General features: G+C 46.7%; 1 protein-coding gene across 1 annotated transcript in view; it reads right to left on the bottom strand.

Moving 5' to 3' along the window:
• The window catches only part of odad2 (outer dynein arm docking complex subunit 2), a 469867-nt gene that overhangs the window by 326237 nt on the left and 119587 nt on the right, over nucleotides 1–24043 (bottom strand). Inside the window, exons 9-10 of the mRNA XM_041183936.1 lie at nucleotides 18707–18844; nucleotides 4645–4786 (exon numbers count right to left, since the gene is read on the bottom strand). Of these exons, the coding sequence (XP_041039870.1) occupies nucleotides 4645–4786; nucleotides 18707–18844 (280 nt within the window). The remainder of the gene's footprint in view (nucleotides 1–4644; nucleotides 4787–18706; nucleotides 18845–24043) is intronic.

Here is a 24043-nt window from a genome sequence, read left to right as displayed (position 1 = left end):
AGTTGTGTAGCATGCAGCAAGCTACAATAATGCACAACATCCTCTGGGGACTGTATTGCAGTGCTCCACCAGATCTGTTGAGGCACTGGAGCCGCATTTTCAATATACCTTTTGTTTGCTCCACCAAAGTCCAGGTTGCAGCATGAGCCTCATTATACTGTCACTCTGCTGCAGTCTGAGGCCACCGCATGTCCTCTGTGGGTAGCCCTTGTCCCCGATGGCATCCGTGACCTGCTGGATGCACTTGTGGGGAAGCTTGGGAGATCCCGCACAGGTTACCTTTGGAGCCCTAGAAGGAGCCATTGGCTTAAAAATTGAGCTCCACGGTCACTTTCATTGCCACTGGCAGTGGATGCCCTCCATGTTCCCATGGCACCAAATGCTTCAGCAGGTGCATATGTGACCAAAGAGTTCCTTAGGCATGTGCACTCTTCGGCTACACTGGTTCTCAGTCATCTGCAGGTGCTGTTTATAGTCCCTGGGTGTAGGGAGGTGCCTATGAGTGATGGCTCACTATGGATCTTCAGCCGCATGCACACAAAACCCTGCCACACCTTAATCTTGAGGGTGGTGCTCCTCCCATTGGCGAGCCAGGTGCCTCCATCGCACTCTTCTCCTTCTTCCCTGCTCCCTGTAGCCATGAGGCATATCGCTGGATCACCAGGCTCCATGATCCTGATGTTCCCTTCCTGTATGATCACAAAGAGAGATGTATGGGTTAGCATAATTTGTCCTAAGGACTACTCTTGGCTAAGTCTCAAGGCCCCTTCAGGCATGTCAGAGAATGCTGGCTGCCACTTGGATGGTCAGTATGTAGTGTGCTTCATGGCTATCTAAAACCCCGCCCACCTCTGCCTCACTCCACCTGACCGATTGGCGGCAGCTTCGGCCACTGGACTGCACGCTGTGCTCACAGCTCAGGAGCAGGTATTCACCTAACCCACACTATAAGGCTGCGCTGTTAGCTTGAACCATGAGGGAGACTGGTCCAAACCTTAATAAAGGCATTGCAAGGGGCTCTGAGTGCCTCCACCTGTGACGGCGCCAGGGCCACCTTTCGCAAGGGAACTCTACAACTTGCCCAGTCGTCCAAGGGCGTGGCCACTTCCCTCATCCTCCCCGCCTCCCGGTGCTTGCGTACTTCCTTCAGTCTGTGCTCCTCTCCCATTGCCCTGGCCACACCTGCACTGGAGCCCTTGAACCGGCACCGTACTGAAAGCCAGCCGGAAAAATGCGACTTGCCTGTGCCCCTCCCAGAATGCGCAGTGCCTCTTCCTTGATGTCTTACAAGTGATCTTTGTGAGCGCTGTGTAAGATTGTGGGTACTCATCACTGAATTCCCAAGTTCAGCTCGTCAGGTGGTGGTTGTAACTCATGCCAGTTGAGGTCATGCTGACATGGGAGGTAAATTTGAGATGGGGGGATGATTCCGGCATGCGGTCACAATGATGAGGTGCAAATACATGAAAATTAAGTTCCCAGCATTGGGCGATGGGAAATGTGACCCGCCATTGATGTGCGGAGTGGACAATTGCAAACTGGTTTTCCGACAGCGTAAAACCGATTTTTGGCCTTCTTGCCTTAATGCTCACTCACGCCCTCCATAACAGCCGCCGCCAAGGGGAGAGGACGATTCCGGCCATAATTTCTGGATCACGTCTACCAGAAATGACCAATGTTTTATGAAAACGAGCCATGTTTGACTTGAGGGAGAGGGAAGCGAAGGGAAAAGAGGAGAAGAGACAATAAGAGAAGCAAAGGAGTAATTTAAAAGTGAAACCAGGGAGTTCTTTTTTACCCAAAAAGGTAGGGTAAAACTGGAATTCACTCTCTCAAAATGTTGTGGGTGTTGAGTCAATTGGAATTTTCAAAAGTGATTTTGACATCTAATGAAATGATGGAATATGCTCAACCGTCTGAGTGGCTTACTCCTGTTCTTATATTTTCCAAGTGAAATGACAGTAACGATTGCTCGTTAATTACAGATTTTTAAATAACCTATAATCTTACAAAACAGATTCAGCTAGAAATCATAATGGGGAACTGGGGAACATGAATAAGCATCGTTATAATTCACATGCAAAAGCCAGAAATTAGATAAACAGAAGTAGGAACAAAAGGTGAAAAACCAATAACTGCAATTCAGGTAGGTGATAGAATATTGGATATCAAGTAAAGCCAGAGGGGAGAAAACGCACATAGAATAAAAGCATCCTGATAACACAGAAGGACAAAACAATTAACGATCACTGGCATGATACTTACCAGTTGCCTGATATCTCTTTTACTCATCACACAAAAAAGCAAATTTGAAACATTTGGGCTGACTTTAATCTTCCCCCCACGATGGAATTGTGTGGATGGGCAGTTAAAAACAAACAGGTTACTTACCTGCTCAGATCCAAAATAAGACTCCGATGCAATTTTAACTGGAGTCTGAGCAGGGAAGCAGATCTGTAGCTGATTTGAAGACACAAGAAGACTAAAACTTTCCTTAGTGATACCAGAAGAGAACATGTGCTCCTCTGGACTCCACAAGGAAAATCATGGCCTCCCTGACCTAGAAGCACATACTATAAAAGTTAAATGTATTAAAAGTGAACACATGCATGGTTTATGTGATTTCCTGGACAGATTTCCATCTCCTGAGGTAGTCAAAAAGCTGCGCTATGGAGAAGTGACGCAAGCAGAAGGAGGAACCCCCTCCCTTAGGTTAATCTTGTCTTCTCTGCCCAAAGGCCTGTGGCTCTTTGATGGACCTGCTGTGTCACCCGAGGGCACACAAATCATGAAGCCTGGCAGACATCATCCTTGTTTCGAAGCACCAAGGACAAGAAGTCAAAAAAGAATTTTCCAGAGATTTTTCCCCTCTCCAGGCCCTATATTTTTTTTCCCAAAAATAACATGCTGTCAAGGAGTGCGAAATTTTGCGGGGGTGGGGGGCAGGTGGATGGGGTGTAAGAAGTGTCTGGTCATGATCTTCCAGGCTGGAATATTGTTTGATGGCCATTGCCTGCTTGGCATTTTTGTATGTTCAACTCCTTTCTCTTACATCTCCTACAAACCTCTCAAAACTTCCTTGCCATCATTTACCTGGATGCAAGCAGAAGGTGCACTCAATCTTCACCTGCTGGTAGCTGCTCTGCACCCTTTTGTGCCATTCAGATTTTGAGTGGATTGCTGGCATTTAACTAAGGCCTGGTAAATTAAAATAACCCATGGCTGCTGAAACCCACTCAGGGTTAAAATCAATTCCTTTGTCTCAAGTTAAGAAAACTGCATTTTTTGAAAACAAAGTCATGGTCATTGCTTTCAATTCGATAAGAATCATAATTATTCCCTACTGAAATCTAAAACTAACCAGAGACCAAGCCTTGTGATCTTTCCAGAAGGTCTTAAACATCTGTGGACTACATCAGTGCTGCAAGTTCAAGGTTTTAAAAAATTGCAGATATGGTTTCAGTCTTTCCTTTGAGTAAATACAACAGGCTCATTATTTGATTACTTCTTCATTAAACAGGTCTAACAGTACAAGACATATTTTTAATCTTTGAACTTATTTGAAAACTATTAATTTTGTTGCCAATTACAAGTGTTATTGTCTAATTAAGCAATTGGCATTCTGCTTGTAAAACAAATGTCTTGTGGTTAACCAGATTTTGACCCCATTCAAACACCATGGAATCTAAAACTCCGACCAAATGTTTTATATTAAAACAATTATTGGTGCAGGTGTTCAGCATATGTAGCAGAGCATGGGCAGTTACATAAATATATACATATTTCTACAACACAAAGGCATTGTTGAGCTTCTGCTAACCTAATAATGAAACAGATGCCTCATGCTCAAACACTTAAAAATTGCACTTCCTTCCGCTACTAAACCTCTTGTTCAAAACTGTTATGAATACATCCTGTAATTAAAATACCAGTAAACAAATGCATTTCTTACGAGGGTACATATGTTAATAGTATAGCATAAAAAAACAAGTATATTCGAGCAATTATAAATGGAACTGAAATTTTATTTCTTTACAAATAATTCAAAATTTGAGTTCTACATAAATAGAATTTAGTTTGGCATGAAAGTATTGGACCTTGTATTTTATGCTGATTTAACCTTTTGCAAAACTTCATGCTCTACCACTTCATTAGGAAAAATATAAAGATCATAATCCTGGAAACTACTATCTCAGGTATTGAACCAATAAACAGTATACAACCTCAAGAGCTGCATCATTTTTTTTTTTAAAAACTTGCATTTTCTCACAAATTTCCACCAACCCCGGCACCACAGTGTGTGTTAGCAAGTATAGTAAAACTACAATCCCACTAGCAACTGCAGGCGCCTTACCAGTGGTTGTGGCCTGCTTTGGCTGACTTCCTGGTGGGGATCCTGTTTTTAAAAATTGCACATGGGCAAGCAGGGAAATCTGAATTCCCAGGTTTCTGCTCAGAAACTCTGGCTGCTCCAAAAGGCGACATTCCCCCACCCCAAAAAATACTCTACCCCGCTCAAAACCAGTCCTATGGTTCACATCACTGAAAAAAAAACTCAATAAATTCTGAGATGGAAGCTTATCTTTTTTTAACACTGCATACAAGTAAATCTTCTGCTTGATAACGTTCTTTTTATGTCCTTACCTTCAGGTATTTTACCACCTTCTGAATCTGCCAGTACTCAGAAGGTAAATCAGTGTTGGGTTCCTGTTGTCTGCTCATATCTTGTTGTTCTTCCTCACTCTCTGTAGAACTTTCGCTCGACTCTTCTGATCCTTCAGAAACCCTGCAAAATATAAGTAGTTAACCAGCTATAAAAAAATACTGTTAACGTTTACACTATTAGGATTTCCTTTTATGACTTTTATTCCACAACAAATTGCTTAGATCAAATAATTATTTAGATAAATGATAAATTATGCAAATATTTATGAAATCACAGCTATACTGGATATATTTTAACAATGTTAATTAAACAGAAATGCTATAAATCTATGGTATATATCTTATTAAAAGCCTCACATTTATATGCACTTTCTGTCATACAACTTCACTTCCTGCAATCACATTTTTATCATACTTGTGTCAACTTTTCATATTATAAATTCTTATGTCCTCATTTATAGTGGACTTTGCTTGTGTAAGAACCTAAGAAATAGGGGCAGTAGTAGGTCATACAGCACTTCAAGCCTGCTCTGCCATTCAATAAGATCATGGCTGATCTTCTATCTCAACTCTGCCTTTCCCCAGATCCCCAAATTCCCTTTGGGCCTGATTTTCACCATTGAGGTGGGGATCTCAAGATAGGATCATGGAGCCTGCTGATTTAGTGGTGTGCCTCATGCTTACAGAGAACAGAGAAGAAGAAAAGAGCAGCAGAGGCACCTGGTTCGACAAAAGGAGGAGCACCACCTTCAAGATGAAGAGGCAGCAGGGCCTGCTGCGCACGCAGCTGAAGATCCACAGCGAACCATTGCATAACTAGACCCATGCTCTGTAGAAACATAGAAAATAGAAGCAGGAGTAAGTCATTCGGCCCTTCGAGCCTGCTCCGCCATTCAATATGATCACGGCTGATCCTCCATCTCAACACTATACTCCCGCTCTCTCCCCATACCCCTTGACGCCTTTAGAATCTAGAAATCTATCTATTTCTTTCTTAAATATATTTAGTGACTTGGCCTCCACAGCCCTTTGTAGTAGAGAATTCCATAGGTTTACCACCTTCTGATTGAAGAAGTTTCTCCTCATCTCGACCCTGAATGGCCTACCCCATATCCTGAGATTGCAACCCTTGTTCTAGACCCCCAGCCAAGGGAAACATCATCCATGCATCCAGTCTGTCCAGTCCTGTCAGAATTTTATACATTTCAATGAGATCCCCTCTCATTCTTCTAAACTCCAGCGACTATAGGTCTAGTCAGCCCAATCTCTCCTTATACGACAATCCCACCATTCCAGGAATCAGTCATTCCTGCAGATGACCAAGAACCAGTGTCACCGAAGGTTGCGCATGGCTAGGGAACTGGTCAGTCGCATATGCCACCTGCTGCAGGATTTGGCGCCATGGGGACATGAAGGGCATCCACTGCCAGTGACCGTGAAAGTTAGTGCCATGCTCAATTTTTATGTCAGTGGCTCCTTCCAGGGGTCCACAGGTGACATGTGTGAAATCTCGAATGCCTCCACGCAGAAGTGTGTTCAGGAGGTCACGGACACCATTTTCGTGAAGGCATAGAACTTTATGCATTTCGCCCGGCATCAGGAAAGCCAGGAAGCAAGAGTGCTGGGGTTTGCAAAGATCTCAGGTTTTCCACAGGTGCACTCATCTCAATAAGCAGTCAATGACATCAACCACAAGCGCTTCCACTCGCTGAATGTTCAGCTGGTGCGAGACCACCACAAGCACATCCTGCAGGTCTGAGCACAATTCCTAGGGGGTGCCCATGTGACCTACATCCTTAGCAGGTCTCAAATCCCTTACATCTTCCAGGGTCCAGAGAAGCTGCAGGGTTGGCTCCTCGGGGACCAGGGCTATCCGCAGAAGATGTAGCTGATGACACCTGTGCAGCCGCCTCAGACTGGAGCAGAGCAACGATATAACGAGGCTCATGCTGCGACCCAGATTTTGATGCAGCAAGCAATATGCATTTTGAAAATGAAGTTCCGGTGCCTCGACAGGTCCAATGGAGCACTGAAATACACTCCCCAGAGGGTGTTACGCATCATCATCGCTTGCTGCACACTCCACTAACTAGCGCTGCAACAGGGGGAGGACCTGGCCGAGAGGGAGATGGAGGAGCTGCACGTATCCTCCGATGAAGAGGACGTTGAAGGGGATGATGGTGATGAGGTTCTCGAAAGCGAGGATGCTGATGATGAGGCCATCACACTGGCCAGGTGAGGTAGGCACACTCGGGAGGCCGTCAAAGCCGCAAGATTCATGGAGTATGATGACAAAATGCAGTGAGAACAGTCCTGACATTCTCACCTTGCATCTGTAATTGTTTTGACTCCTGTGTGGCTGATGGCAGCGCACATATGCTCAGGCTCATGTCATGGAGACGTAGCGGAGGCCCTAACAGTTGCTAGATTCCAGGGAGATGATGATGACATGCAGTAAGGCCACTCCATAGATTTTCTGTGAATGTCTGACTCCTGTCTGGCTGAGGGTAGCTTGCTTGCGCTCTGTGATCAGGGTCATATCATGGAGATGCAGCCATGAAACTTTAAATGCACCTAATCCTTTGTCAGCCTTCAGCACCTGACGCCTTCAGGAGCACAATGACACCGGTCACAGATGCTGAAGAGATGGGCGCCAGCCCCACCTTAATGGTGCTGAGAGCACACAGAAAGAATGATGGAACTCTGTGACACCTGCCCACGACATTCTGGCAGTAATGGCAAGCACCAACGTGCTGCAGGCATCACTAATGTGTCCAGTGAGCGTGATGCTGGACCATCACTTTGCTCTGAAGGTTACACACTGCACAGGGAAGAGGCCCTGGACTGAGACACTTGTCTTTATCTTGTGCAGGGACCAAGGATTCACATCTGAATAACACGAATACTGCTCATCATAACAAGGAGTCATTGGCAAGGAGACATTCTTGGGATTTTATTTACAATAGTTAACATTAAGTACATGTGATTATCACCTGTGCCCATTGGTGCAACTACCAAGCCATTTTCCGGCGGAGGAGGCCCCAGATGGGAGGCCCTTTACGGAGGTGTCCTCCCCCTTTCTATCAGGGACCTGGGTTGGAGGGTGTTGCATGCAGCAGTCCCCTATAATCGTAGGATGCATAGGTTCACGGCCTCCCAGGACACCTGCCCTTTTTGTGGTCTTGTGGAGTCCATGGACCATGCTTATATAGGGTGTGGTAGGCTGCACTCCCTTTTTAGTTATTTGAAGAACCTTTTATTAATGTTTTGCTTGCACTTCAGCCCCACGCTCCTGATCTATGGACACCTGGTGCGGAAGGGGGTCGGGAAGGAGGAGGACCTCCTCGTGAACCTGCTCCTGGGCCTGGCCAAGTTGGCTATTAACAGGTCCAGGCAGCGGGCGATCGACGGGGGAGTCCTGCCCGATGGTTTGCCCCTCTTCCGCGGTTACGTTCGCGGCTGGATGTCTTTGGAAAGGGAGCACGCGGTGTCTGCTGGCACTCTCGAGGCCTTCCGTGCTCGTTGGGCACCGCGGGGACTGGGGTGTTTTATTGACCCCTTTAATCACATTTTGATTTAAAGTTTGTAAGTTTCCTTTAAACTTTGTTCTTGGTTTTACAGCTGATCTGAATTAGGGGCTGTGCCTGATTTATCCTAATTTTGTTAATTTAGTTTAATTGTTTTAACTCAACAAGAGTTATCAGGCCATTTTCCGGCGGAGGAGGCCCCAGATGGGAGGCCCTCTATGGAGGTGTCCTCCCCCTTTCTATCGGGGACCTGGGTGGGAGGGTGTTGCATGCAGCAGTCCCCTGTAATCGTAGGATGCATAGGTTCACGGCCTCCCAGGACACCTGCCCTTTTTGTGGTCTTGTGGAGTCCGTGGACCATGCTTATATAGGGTGTGGTAGGCTGCACTCCCTTTTTAGTTATTTGAAGAACCTTTTATTGATGTTTTGTTTGCAATTCAGCCCCACGCTCCTAATCTATGGAAACCCAGTGCAGAGGTGGGTCGGGAAGGAGGAGGACCTCCTCGTGAACCTGCTCCTGGGCCTGGCCAAGTTGGCCATTAACAGGTCCAGGCAGCGGGCGATCGACGGGGGAGTCCCGCCCGATTGTTTATCCCTCTTTCGCGGCTACGTTTGCGGCCGTGTGTCCTTGGAGAGGGAGCACGCAGTGTCTGCCGGCACTCTCGAGGCCTTCCATGCTAGGTAGGCACGTGGGGACTGGGGTGCTTTATTGACCCCTTTTATCACATTTTGGTTTAAAGCTTGTAAGGTTCCTTTAAACTTAGTTCTTGGTTTTACAGCTGACCTGAATTAGGGGCTGTGCCTGATTTATCTCAATTTTGTTAATTTAGTTTAATTATTTTAACTCGAAAGAGTTACCAGGCCATTTTGTGCTGCTTTTCTACCAGAGAGGAAGCTGCTCGCTTGTTTGCTGTCCAAGCGCGCTCTCTCGCTGTCTGTCTCTGCTCGAAACGCAATCCCCTCCCACACCCTATCCGCCGGGTTCAAGATTTATTTTGTTTTTACATCTTCTTAACAATTGTTTAACTCCAAAAGAGTTACATCTTCTTAACCTTCCTAACTCTGCCATTACGTCTTGGTGCTCTCCCGACATCCACAGTGGTGGAGGGAGAATCCTGCTGACTGCTACATCCTGTCTGTGATGACCTTGGCGAGAGCCGAGATCTGGAGGGTCCCAACCTGCTTTCAGGGCCCTGCTATGTGGCAGTGGCACCCTCCTCGCCTGTGAGCTGGAGCTGCTGGGGTCACAGGAAGAGGGGATTCGGATGGGCTGAACACTCCTGGAGTCACCTGGGTGGATGGCCTGGGGTATGCCCCTGCTGACCTTCCTTCCTATAGGTATCTGAGGACCCCTGGCTGACTCCTGGAGAAGAAGGGGAAGCTGAAGCGAGATTGAGCTGCCCTGGACACCTCTCATGTCTACACAGTTGGAGGCTAACTATGGCATCAGCAAATGGAGTTCAGCTTGTGCACCAGTGCAGGACTGATGTCCTGGACCAAGGTCTCCATGGCGGCTACCATCCTACCAGTGTTGGCCTCAATCCATTGGCATGCCAGCGCTATCACTTGAGACTGAAGGTGGATGGACTCCTCCTTTGTGCCTTGCAATCTGAGGAATGCAGCGGACATCTATTCCTCATGATCCTGTGCTTGCCTTTGAGCTCCAGCAACTGAGGTATGACCGAGTGCAGCGGCTCCTCCAGCAGTCTTCCAAGTGCCAGAAACCCTGCCGCCATCTGCTGTGGATCAGACAGTGCAACATGCTCACTAAATTATGACCCCGAGGTTACCCTAGAACTAGGTCCCACTGAGGTATCTCTCTCTGTGCTGGTGGAGAGTATGGGTGGGCACTGTGATGAGTCTTCAGTTGGGGTGTCATCAGATTCTTCTTCAGGACTTGAGTCGCGGACCTGGCTTGTGGACCCCTTCGGCTGCTTCCCAGATGTGTCGGCGAAAGCAAGGAGAGATAATTAGTGCATGGCAGGGGACTGAGGAACAGGGGACTTCACTCACAGCATGATTGCCTGATGGATGTTGCACCGTTGGATCCTCACTTGGTTGAGCACTGCCAACCTCACCGTCAGCACAGGAATGGTCCAGGTCGTCACCGGCCAGCTGGATGACTCTATTTTCAAAGTCTGTGAGCACCTTGATGTCAGGCATTCCTCCATCGGTCTATGCGTTGTTGTGTGTCAGCATGAATACAGATGGAGAGAGCGTAAGCAGGACACCTGCCAGGCCAGATGAAAAGGATACCTGGCATGTGTGGGTAGGTGCCATGGACAGGATGAGGACACAATTCACAGGCCAGATGAAGGTGTGTGCGTGAGTGAATGGTGATGTCCCTTGAACTGGCAGTGAGTGAAATGAGCGAATAAGTGAATGTGATTGTGTGTGTGCCTTACTCCCAGTCTCCGTTTTCTCACTTACTCCCACCACCATGCATACACACACCCATTCACAGTGAGTGAGGCTGTGTGAGCACCCAGAGACTGGGAGTGTGCCTGGCACACATACTCCGACACTCTCACACTCTGATCATTTTTATTAATTACCCTTTTTAAATTTAACTTATTGCAATGACATCGCTTTATTTTTGCTCAGCAATTGTTTCTTCTCTTAATAACCCGACAGGCAGAATCATCCCAGGCTTGCACTAAGTGCAGTAGCAGGTGGGAAAAACGTTTTACCCTACAGCCGCAGTGGTGGCTTCTCACGCCAAATCATCCCAATCCCACCACATTAATTTTGCATTCCCAGGAAACACGTCGTTTCGATGGCAGGCAGGCTCTCATTCGCCCGCCATGTTATCATCTCGCTGCTTCATCACGCCAGGCACCATATTTAAAGTGCAGCCTTGCGCACACTTTGAGTGCTTATAGCCCACAACTGCTGCAAAGAAGACATGGCCCTAAGAGGCAAGAATACTGCAGCCCCCCCCAGTTTAATGAAGCGTTCCTCAAGCGTCTTTTGGATGCAGTGGATGCCTGCTGTGATGTCCCCTACCCCGCTCTGGCCACAGGGTGGGCAGCAACATCATTAATCCAGCATGGGAGGCGGTGGCAGGGGTGGTCAGCGCCAATGCCCTGCCATTCAGGACTGCCACCCAGTCCCGCAACAGGATGAATTGTCTCATCCATTCCACCAAGGAAAGCCATTCTTCTCATCACTCTCAACTTACACAATCACAAACTCATCACACGTCCACAGGGATCTCACACTTTAAGTAACAACACCGCTACCTAGAAGTTCCCCTCCAAGTCACTCACCATCCTGACTTGGAAATACATTGCCATTCCTTCACTGTTGGTGGGTCAAAATCCTGGAATGCTCTTCCAACAGCACTATGGGTGTACCTACACCACATGGGCTACAGCGGTTCAAGAAGGCAGCTCACCACCACCTCCTCAAGGGCAACTAGGGATGGGCAATAAATGCTGGCCCAGCCAGCGAAGTTCACATCCCATGAATGAACAAAAAAAAAATTACTCTCACACACACACCCTCACATCTTCCTCCGGCTCATATCCTCTGGAGCTCGTGGCCTCATCCCATTCATGTCTCCCCTTGCCGCACAAACATTCCATGCAATGCCGTATGTCCTTCCATCTCACATTCTCTCCATCTGTTTTCATGCAGGAGAAGCCTGCTCACAACAGCAGGGAGAGATCCCAGACAGGGGGGTGGCATTAGGCCCTGACTCACTTTGAGGAGTGTGCCATCAACTGACTGATGAGGATGTGGGCCATGCCTGCGACAACGGTGAGGTTGGCGGCAAGTACCCTCATGAGGATCCTGCACCACAACATCCCTCTCTCAACGCAAATGTAAGTGCTCTCTTTCCTGCTTTTGACTGTGCTGCCATGCACTAATTATCTCTACTTTGGTTCACAGGGAGCTCTGCCAAGCGACTGACACCCTCAGCCAGCTGGCCACTCAGCTCCATCCACATCCACACCACCAGCCAAGAAGACTCCTGCTCCATTGAAGAGCTGGAAATAAGCAGCCTGGAAGACCCTTCACAGGGCTTACCCCACCCTCCACCAGCTCAAAGACACACACCTTGGTGGGACCGAGGTTTAGAGCAGGCTTGGGTTCACAATCTGGTGGTCACCGCACAGACACACATCCTCAGCAGGAGGGGGCAGGTTTAGCCGAGCTCCCTGGCACTCGGAGGATTGCTGGAAAAGAGGCATCTGTGAGGTTAGAGTCAGATGATGAGCATCTGGATTTGGCTTTCCAACTCATCCTGAAGTGTCAGCAGAAGGCAAGGGAACACCATGCAGAGCTGTTGGAAGCCCTCAACAGAGTGGCACGCGAGTTGGAGTGCATTCGCCTGCTCTCTGATGAAGTGGTGCCCACTTGCATGCGTATGGAGGTCTCCATGGGTAGGATGGCAGATGCCATGGAGACCCTGGTCCAGCACAATGCAGAGATGTATGCAGACCTGCACTCCATCACGGTAGCCATAGGTGTGTTCCTGCAGTGGAGAGCCGAGAGGAAAATGGGGCACTTCAATGTTCCCCCAGGTGCTCCTTTTCCTCAAGGAGTCAGGTCTGGGTGCCCGGGCACCCCAAGGGAGGAGGAGCGGCAGCTGGACACCCCTGCGTCATCCACTCAGGAATCTCAGAGGCTGTCTGCTCCCTCTGAGCCCCCTTTGCCTGTGACCCCTTCAATCTGATCCTCGTCGCCATAGAGGGAGCAGCTGGCCCACGGGAGGAAAGCCAAAGCAAGCCAAGGCCCCAAAGGTCTCGGCTCTCCAAAGGGCCCACGCTGAAGGCATCAGAGGCAACAGGGCCAACAATTGTACAGGCCGTGTCCACCCGTGCTGCGGATGTCAGGGCAGCAATTAGAAGTCTAAGATGTTTAAAAGTTCTGACGACAGTTGCACAGGTGAACACATTTAGCCACTTTACAATCTGGAAATACAGAAACACAGAATACACATGTATTCACTTTCACTGAATAATGTGTAATGGTGTCTTTCAGCTTCATTGACAGGCTTCACAAGTCCCACTACATCCCCCACCATTAGCAGTTCAGCTGTACGCACCCAGCACATGAGTATTTCTGGAAGGAGAAATATATGTGTGTATGTGTGTGCCAGGGTCTTTTGGAGCCTTGTGCAAGCACTCTCACCCGCACACTGATCCTGTTGTATCACACTCAACTCAATGTCCTGAGCATTTTTAATGCTGTCTGCTAGGGTTCGCTTTCAGTTGACCATCTGAGCTAACCTGCATGGCCGCCCACCCACTGATCACACTTCCATGCAGCACTTGTTCTCGCCCACCACGACTCTTGTTTCACTTTCAATTTAGACAGCATGGTAATGCTACAGTTTTTCTTTCACTCCCCTGTACTTTCCATTCCCCTTGTTGCCCATTTCCTTTCCCCATTCAATGTCAACCCCCCGGTATCACCTTCCACCCTCTATGACCTACCAGCCACAACCGTTTTCTTTTGGGATGTCCAGGTGAACGTGCTCATTCCCTTCCTTACCTAAAATCCCACCCCCATTAACCTCCCCAAACTCGTCCTTCCCATCACAGGGTCCGAGTCCCCTCCAGCCACCCTCACCATTCCTTCTACAGATACTGTCACACCCTCACCGTCCCACTCTGCCTTCAGTCATTCTCACCATTCACTTGTACCATGCCCACCCTCAGTTCGCTCCCCAGGTGGAAGTCATAGACCCATCATAGCCCTCCCTTGCATGTTCACCTGGACATCCCCCCACTCCAGATTCCGTCCCCCCTTGGAGCTCCTTAGCCCCCACCCCCTGGGCTCCCATCCACCCCTAGTCCTTTCCCCTTCCTGCATCCTTACTTCTTCCTCCACCTTTACTCCCTCCCCTCTCTGCACTCCTTCCTCCCTCCGGACGCCTTCTCTTCTCCGCAATCCTTCCCCCCATCCAAACTCCTTCCCTTACATCTCCCACCCATCTTCCCAGTTGCCGTCTTCTCCCCCATTATCCCCTTCTCCACCTCCCCCGTAGTCCTTCCCCCATCAACACCTTTGTTCCCCCCTTCCCAACCTGATCCCCCAACACCTTCATTAACCCCCCAACCACACCCACCACCCCGATGCCTTCCTTCCATCCCTGCAACCTCACCCACCCTCCCTGACACTATTTCCTCTCCCAGTTGACCCTAGACCTCCCCATCACCACCCGCCCCCCCCACTCCCACCACTCCCGGTACATCTTCCTCTCCCAAACAAAGCTGGACCTTCTTCTCCACCCCAACGACCATCTGTCGTGAGCAAACCCTCAACGGTGACTTTCCACTTTCCATGAGCTGCTTTGCAGTGGAGCCATGTCCATGAGAATCCACCCAGTATGTCACAGACATTCCTCCAGGGCCCCGTTGCTGTCAGGCTCCAGCATCTTCTGCTCCTCAGCTGTTTGCAATGTGAGCAAGGCCCTGGCGATAACTCCTGACTTCTGCATATCACACTTATCAAGACGTGTTCTGCACTACATGTTTTCTCGCCAACGTGGGCGGACGATCCTGTGTGGGCTTCGATTCCAGCAGGTTGGTCTTATAATGATATGCAGGTGTATTACAATGAGGTTCCCGACATCCAATGGGGGGAACGCAACCCGCCATTGACGGGCAGAACGGATGATTGCAAACTGTTTTCACAACATAGTTAAACCGATTTTTGGCCTTCTCGCTGAACACGCCTGACGCCAACGGGCACAAAAAATTCAACCCAACATTGTTTTTTTCAAATTCATTTTAAAGTTATACCAAACTTTATCTTTCAGAAATTTGCTCGTTGGCCCCTTAAACAAATGGAAATGTGTCCCACCCGCCAAAGCTAAAACGTTGGAAAAGCCTGTTCTAATGCCTTCACATCTTTCCTAAAGTGCGACACTCGGACCTGGATGCAATACTCCAGCTGAAGCTGAGCTAGTGCTTTGTACAAGTTCAACATACTCTCCTTGTTCTTATATTCTATGGCCCTATTAATAAAGCCTTGGATACTGTATACCTTATTAATTGCTCTCTCAACCTGTCTTGCCACCTTCAATGGCTTATGCACTGATACATCCAGGTCCCTCTGCTCTTGCATCCCATTTAGAGTTGTACCCTTTATTTTGTGTTGTCTCTTCAGGCACTTCCTACCAAAATTATTTACTTCACATTTCTCCACATTGAACTTCATCTGCCACCTGTCCATCCATTCCACTGACTTGTCTATGTCCTTTTGAAGTTCTCACTAACCTCCCCACAGTTTACAATGGTTCCAAGTTTCACATCATCCACAAATTTTGAAATTGTGCATGTAAATCAAGGTCTAAGTCATGAATATATATAAGAAAAGCCAGGATCCCTGGGGAACTCCACCACAAACTTTCCTCTAGCCCTAAAAGCATCCATTAACCATGACTCTCTGTTTCCTGTCACAGAGCATTTTTGTACCCCTACAAATGATCTCTTAGCCACAAAAGGTGAGTATTTCGACCACCCTTGTTGGGATCCTGCCCAAGGTGATGCTAGCCAAATCTCTTCAGCACTCTCTCCAAGGTTTTGATATCTTTTCTATAGTGTGGTGCAAAGTATCGAACACAATGCTCCAGCTGAGGCCGAATATGCAACTTAGAAAAATTTAGCATTACTTCCTTGCATTTGTACCTATGCATCTATTTTAAACCCAAGGATCCTGTGTACCTTTTTAATAGCTATATCAACTTGTCCTCCCACCTTCAAAGATCTATGTATCTGAATACACAGTTCTCTCTGTTTCTGCAACCCCACGATGATTTATATTTATTTATAGTGCATGAAAGAGTGCAGCCCAGAGACCTTTGGAATTCTGTAAGGATCACTCCCTGACCCACTCCTATTTCTCATCTACATGCTGCTCCTCACATACATCTGTTAACATAGGCCCAAATTTTCACCATCATGGAGAGCCTCTCTGTCATGGTGAAAATAGCTGAACTGCCTGAAAATCATAAGTCCTGCCCCCGAACACAGTACTTCCCATTTTCGCGGTGGGGTGGGGGCGTGGGTGGGGTGTGTTTCATGCATGCACATTTTACGGAGGCAGCTGGCCTTTTAAGTCATCAGCTACCTCTACTCTAGTCAGATTTTGATAGCCTAGGAGCATGCAACTCGAATTGTGCAAAGTAGACCTAGTAAGAGCAAGTCTGAACTTGGTGTATTTCTTTGGATAGCCAGGGTATCCTTGTGGAACTTTTTTTAAACTTTTATTCATAGCCCCAGAAGTGTCCCCAGAAAATAAATTCCAACTGTCTTCTTTTAACCCGAGGGATTAGAAGGGTGGAGTTCCTGTTCTCGTAGGGAAATTAATTTTGCCCCTACTGACTCATGCACCCAGGTACCAGGAAGAACTTTGTGCTGAAGAAGGACATGTAGTACTTCATGCGAAGGAACATAGAAGATGGGCATGGTACCCTCGCACATAGAGGTCATGGAAGCCAGTCACCATGAGCAGCCGGGGGTCAGAGGGAAAGCAGGAGGTCAGGAGGAAGAAGCTGCTGCATGCGCACCAGGAAGGTGGAGGAGGAGAGTAGGACAACCAGGTACAACACTATGGGGTGTACAGAACTATGATATCCTACCTCAAGATGATGGAGAACAAGTGCCATAGGTGAATGAAGCTAAGCCGTGAGGTGGTGACAGACATATGTCATATGGTTCAGCAGCAACAATCCATCAACCCCCATGCCCTACCAGTGGCTGTGAAGATAACCGTTGCTCAACTTATATGCCTCAAGATCTTTCAGAGGACTTGTCTGATATATCTCAGTCAGCAGCACACAGTTGCATAAAAGCTGTAACTAATCCCCTGTTTGCTTCTGTGGGGGATCACATTAGTTTCCTTATAGATTTTGTGTCTCAGATGCAGAGAGCCACATCTTTGCCCAATTTGCAGGCTTCATTCAGGTGCAGGGTATTATTGATCACACCTATATTGCCTTAAATGCCCCAATCCAACATACAGACGCGTTTGTCAATTGGAAGTCTTTCCACTCAATCAATGTGCCTACAAGTTCTATCTTTTTTATCTTTATTCTTTCATGAGATGTGGGCCCATCCCTAATTGCCCTTGAGCTGACCTTGCTAGGTCATTTCAGAGGGCAGTTAAGAGTCAACCACATTGCTGTGGGTCTGGAGTCACATATAGGCCAGACCAGGTAAGGATGGCAGAATTCCTTCCCTAAAGGACATTAGTGAACAATCAATGATAGTTTTATGATCCCCATTACTGAAACTAGCTTTATAATTCCAGCTTTATCAACTGAGTTCAAATTCCACCAGCTGCTGTGGTGGAATTTGAACCCATGTCTTTAGAGCATTGAGTATTAGCCTGGGTCTCCGGATTACTAGTCCAGCGATATTAAGCCACGATCTCCCCCATGTGTGAGGAGGTTCCCTTGCAGCTGCCAAGACTCCTTCATACTAAGGAGTTCACACCTCCCTCATCTATTTCAGCCACCGATGCAGGTCTGTGGTTGGCTTCTAGTGGACAAGGGCTATCCCTTAAGAACTTGGATAATGACCCCCTTTAGGGGCCTACAAACAGAGAGAGAGAGAGAGAGAGAGCACAACCACAACAGCAGCCATATCATCACCTGGAGCACCATCGAGCAGGCAACTGGCATTTTAAAGATGCACTTCATGTGCTTAGGTGGAGCTCTGCAATGTACCACAGCAAGGGTATCTAGTAGTGGTGTGCTGCATGCTGCACAACACTGCACAGCAAAGGGGCCTAGAAATCAATGACGATGAGACCATGGGCAGAGCTCCAACCTCTTGAGGAAGAGGAAGGTGAGAAGGAGGAAGAAGCCCATGTTCATTGGGAAGTTTCCAAAATGGATGAGGATAAGGAGGCTGCCAACGGCAGAGCAGCTGGGAGGCTTGGCCACGTAGCCAGGGCTGACTCTGTGAAGGAAGGGATCATCGCTTATCATAAGGTCCTCTGATATCACAACTGCCATCAGCCAGTCCCTAGTGACATAATTCCACCTGAAAAACCTTGTACATTGATTCCACAATTATTCAAGGGACTGCCCAAATCCCACAAGGGAGAGAACAGATATCAATGAATTGAACTCAGTCACACTCAAATGGCAGAAACCCTCACCATCATAACCATGGGCCTCATCACATTGTAAACACACATGGTAATAAAGTTATTCACAACCTGGTTCCCTCACATGAACGCCAGTGACTGTAAATGAGGGGCACATGCCACCAACTTGTCCATAATCAAACCATGCCCACAATGCTGAGTGTGACGTAGGACTTACAATCCTATCAGAATGTATAGGGTTTTATGTTGTAGCATACATGCACATAGGGCATCTCATGTGTGTACCTATACCACATAGACGAAACGGTTCAAGAAGGCAACTCGCCACCATCTTCTCAAGGGCAGTTAGGGATGGGCAATAAATGCTAGTCTAGCCAATGACACCCAGATCCCATGAATGAATGAAAAAAAAAGAATAATTAGAAAAGAAAGTTAATACTCACATTCTCTGCAGCAAAAGTCTTTTTTCTTGAGCTGCTTTGCACTTGTGCTTCTTGGTTGTGACAATATCAACATTTTCTTTCTCTTGTTTAGTCTTCTTGGGGTCCTGGTCTTTCATTTGAGTTTTTTCCTCCTTTGAGCTTTAAAAAAAACAAAGGAAATTACTTTTGAGAGCTCTATAGATATCATACTTAGAATAAATCAGCAAATCATAACTGAAACCCTTAAAAAGGTATATAAAAACAGAAAAATCTAATTTTATTCCAACTCATTCTTCTGATTTTCAGATAATTTGGAAAAGTTATTGGGATAACAAGGAGAGTCAAAGCTGTTTGGTTAGCTAGATTGTTTAGCTAACAGAAAGTAGAGAGTTGGCATGAACGGGTCACTCTCTGGTTGGCAGGATGTGACGAGTGGTGTGCCACAGGGGTCAGTGCTGGGGCCTCAACTTTTTACAATTTATCTAAATGACTTGGATGAAGGGACCTTAGGAATGGTGGCTAAATTTGCTGATGACATGAAGATAGGTAGGAAAGTAAATTATGAAGAGGATGTAAGGAGGCTACAAAGTGACATAGATGGGTCAAGTGAGTGGGCAAAGATTTGACAAATAGAGTATAATGTGGGCAAATGTGAAATCGTTCAATTTGGCAGGAAGGATAAAAAGGAAGCTTATTATCTAAATGGTGACAGAATGCAGAGCTCTGAGATTCAGAGGGATCTGGTTGTCCTAGTGCATGAATTACAAAATGTTAGTACGCAGGTACAACAGGTAATTAGGAAAGCCAATAGAATGTTATCACTTATTATAAGGGGAATTGATTACAAAAGTAGGGAGACTATGCTTCAGTTGTACAGGCCACTGGTCAGATCTCATCTGGAGTATTGTACACGGTACTGATCTCCTTATTTAAAGAAAGATGTAAATGCGTTAGAAGCAGTTCGGAGAAGGTTTACTGGACTAATACCAGGAATGGCCAGGTTGTCTTATGAGGAAAGACTGGACAGGTTAGTCTTGTGACCACTGGAATTTAGAAGAGTAAGAGGCGACTTAATTGAAACCTTTAGGATCCTGAGGGGTCTTGTCAGGATGGATACGGAGAGGATGTTTCCTCTTGTGGAAGAATCTAGAACTGGGGGTCGCTATCTAAAAATAAGGGGTCGCTCATTTAAGACAGTGATGAGGAGAATTTTTTTCTCTCAGGCGGTTGTGAGTCTTTGGAACTGTCTTCCTCAAAAGGCAGTGGAAGCAGAGTCTTTGAATATTTTGAAGGCAGAGCTAGATAACTTCTTGATTAACAAGCGGCTGAAAGGCTACCGGGGTAGGCAGGAATGTGGGATTGAGGTTACATTCAGATCAACCATGATCTTATTAAATGGCAGGGCAGGCTCGAGGGGCCGAATGACCTACTCCTGCTCCTAATTCGTGTGTTCATATGTAGTTATCAATTCAACAGCAATAAGTAGCATTTAAGTGATCTTGAAGCCTATTGGAGAGTACCATGGTATTGTCCTGAAGAAACTGGAAGAAAAACAGATAAACATTGCGATCATGCAACAGATCTAAGGTTAACCATGAGCTCAGCATCAGCTGGTATCTGACAGTAGCACAGTGGTAAAGTTATTGAACTAGTAATTCAGTGGCCTGGACTAAATCCAGAAACAGGGGTTCAAATTTCACTGGGGCAGCTGGATATTTTTAAATTCAATTAATTAATTAATTTGGAATTAAAATGCTCAACTCATCAATAATGATCAATGATACTACAAGATTGTTGTAAAAACCCATCTGATTCAATAACACACTTTGGGGAAGATATCTGCCATCCTTACCTGGTCTGGCCTACATGTGACTCCAGTCCCACAGCAATGTGTTTGACACTTAAGTATCTCTGAAATGGTCTAGCAAGCTACTGATACAGAAATGTCAATTAAGAGTAAAACCAGATGGACTAGCTGGCATTGACCTAGGCACTGGGAACAACAAAGGCATACGCTGCCCTGTCAACCCAGTAAAGTCCTGCTTCAGTAACATCAAGTCAGGATGTGGGGCACAAAATACACCGGGAGATAGAAAAGGTGTGTAAGAAAGGCAAGGTCACAGTGATCATGGGGGATTTCAATATGCAGGTAGACTGGGAAAATCAGGTTGGTAGTGGATCCCAAGAAAAGGAATTTGTGGAATGTCTACAAGATGGCTTTTTGGAGCAGCTTGTGGTGGAGCCCACTAGGGAACAGGCAATTCTAGATTTAGTGATGTGTAATGAGGCAGATTTGATAAGGGAGCTTAAGGTGAAGGAACCCTTAGGAGGAAGTGACCATAATATGATAGAATTTACCCAGCAATTTGAGAGGAAAAAGCTGGAATCAGATGTTACCATATTACAGTTGAATAAAGGCAACTACAAAGACATGAGGGAGGAGCTGGCCAGAATTGACTGGGAGATGAGCCTAGCAGGAAAGACAGTGGAACAGCAATGGCAGGAGTTTCTGGGAGTAATTTGGGAGATACAGCAAAAATTCATCCCTAGGAAGAAGAAGCATACTAAAGGGAGGACGAGGCAACCGTGGCTGACAAGGGAAGTCAGGGACAGCATAAAAGCTAAAGAGAAAGCATACAATGCGGTGAAGAGCACTGGGAAACCAGGGGATTGGGAAGCCTACAAAGACCAACAGAGGACAACTAAAAAAGAAATAAGGAGGGAGAAGATTAAATATGAGGGTAAACTAGCCTGTATATAAAAGAAGATTGCAAGAGTATTTTTAGATATATAAAGGGTAAGAGAGAGGCAAAAGTGGACATTGGGCCACTGGAAAATGACGCTGGAGAAGTAGTAGTGGGGAACAAAGGAGGAACTGAATAGGTACTTTGCGTCAGTCTTCACAGTGGAAGACACGAGTGACATCCTCAAAATTCAAGAGAGTTGGGGGGCAGAGGTGAGTATGGTGGCCATTACCAAGGAGAAGATGCTAGGAAAACTGAAAGGTCTGAAGGTGGATAAATCATCTGGACCAGATGGATTACACCCCAGAGTTCTGAAGGAGATAGCTGAAGAGATAGTGGAGGCATTAGTAGTGATCTTTTAGGAATCACTGGAGTCAGGGAGGGTCCCAGAGGACTGGCAAATCGCTAATGTAACCCCCCTGTTTAAGAAGGGAGTGAGGCAAAAGATGGGAAATTACAGGCCGATTAGCCTGACCTTGGTCGTTGGTAAGATTTTAGAATCCACTAATAAGGATGAGATTTCAGAATACTTGGAAGTGCATGGTAAAATCAGGCAAAGTCAGCATGGTTTCATCAAGGGGAGGTCATGCCTGACAAATCTGTTAGAATTCTTTGAGGAGGTAACGAGTAGGTTAGACAATGGAGAGCCAATGGATGTTATCTACTTGGACTTCCAGAAGGCCTTTGACAAGGTGACGCACAGGAAGCTGCTCAGTAAGATAAGAGCCCATGGTGTTAGAGGCAAGGTATTAGCATGGATAGAAGACTGGCTGTCTGGCAGGAGGCAGAGAGTGGGGATAAGGGGGTCCTTCTCAGGATGGCGGCCGGTGATTAGTGGAGTTCCTGAAGGGTCAGTGTTGGGACCACAACTTTTCACTTTATACATTAATGATCTAGATGAAGGAACTGAGGGCATCCTGGCTAAGTTTGCAGATGATACAAAGATAGGTGGAGGGACAGGTAGTATTGAGGAGGCAGGGAGGCTGCAGAAGGATTTAGACAAGTTAGGAGAATGGGCAAAGAAGTAGCAGATGGAATACAACGTGGGGAAGTATGAGGTCATGCACTTTGGTAGGAAGAATAGAGGCATGGACTATTTTCTATATGGGGAGAGAGAATTCAGAAATCTGGAGTGCAAAGGGACTTGGGAGTCCTAGTCCAGGATTCTCTTAAGGTTAACTTGCAGGTTGAGTCGGTAGTTAGGAAAGCAAATGCAATGTTGGCATTTATTTCAAGAGGACTAGAATATAAAAGCAGGGATGTGCTGCTGAGGCTTTATAAGGCTCTGGTCAGACCACATTTAGAATATTGTGAGCAATTTTGGGCCCCGTATCTCAGGAAGGATATGCTGGCCCTGGAGAGGGTCCAGAGCAGGTTCACAAGAACGATCCCAGGAATGAAAGGCTTAACATATAAGGAACGTTTGAGGACTCTGGGTCTATACTCGATGGAGTTTAGAAGGATGAGGGGGCATCTGATTGAAACTTACAGAAAGGCCTGGATAAAGTGGACATGGGGAAGATGTTTCCATTAGTAGGAGAGACTAGGACCCAAGGGCACAGCCTCAGAGTAAAGGGAAGACCTTTTAGAACAGAGATGAGGAGAAACTTCTTTAGCCAGAGAGTGGTGAAACAATGGAATTCATTGCCACAGAAGGCTGTGGAGGCCAGGTCATTGAGTGTATTTAAGACCGAGATAGATAGGTTCTTGATTGGTAAGGGAATTAAAGGTTACGGGGAGAAGGCGGGAGAATGAGGTTGAGAAACCTATCAGCCATGATTGAATGACGGAGCAGACTCGATGGGCCGATTGGCCTAATTTCTGCTCCTATGTCTTATGGTCTTATCTGGGGACATGTGCCAATTTTGGAAGAGGTGTCTGCCTGATATAGTCATACTCACCAATCATACCTTACAAGCAATGAACCGGATATCTCCATCACATACCTGTGTATGCCCTGTCCCACCAGAGATAGACGCACAGGAGTGTACAGTTGCCCTGGCAGTTCTCAACATTTGACTCCAGAGCCATGAAGTCTCATGGCATCAGGTCAAACACGGACAAGGAAGACTCCAACTGATTACCATTTACAATCATTCCTCAACTGATGAGCTAATGCTTCTCTATGTTGAACAAAACTTGGAAGAAGCAATAAAGGTAGCAACGACACAAAATAAACTCTGCGTGGTGGACTTTAATGTCCATCACCAACAGTGGTTCAACAGAATCACTACTAACTGAGCTAGCTGAGACCCGAAGAACATGGATCTGGCAGGCTAGGCCTGCGGCAGGGGTGTGAGAACCAACAAGAGAGAAAGCCTACTTAATCTCATCCTCATTAATTTGCCTCTTGCAGATGCATCTGTCCTTCACAGTATTAATAGGAGTGGCCACATCACAGTCTTTGTGAAGACAATGTCCTATCCTCACACTAGGAACACTCTCCATCGTCACACTATGACCTTCCTTCCATCAGAAGGTCAGAAGTGAGGATGTTCACTGATGATTGCACAATGTTCAGCATCATTCTCTTCTCCTCAGATCCTGAAGCAGTCCTTGTCCAAATGCAGCAAGACCTGGACAATATCCAGGCTTGGGCTGACAAGTGGAAAGT

This window comes from Carcharodon carcharias, chromosome 3, assembly GCF_017639515.1.
Source record: "Carcharodon carcharias isolate sCarCar2 chromosome 3, sCarCar2.pri, whole genome shotgun sequence".
Classification (NCBI taxonomy): domain Eukaryota; kingdom Metazoa; phylum Chordata; class Chondrichthyes; order Lamniformes; family Lamnidae; genus Carcharodon; species Carcharodon carcharias.
The sequence above is the reverse complement of the archived record's forward strand: the minus strand, read 5'-3'. Positions and strand labels throughout refer to the sequence as shown.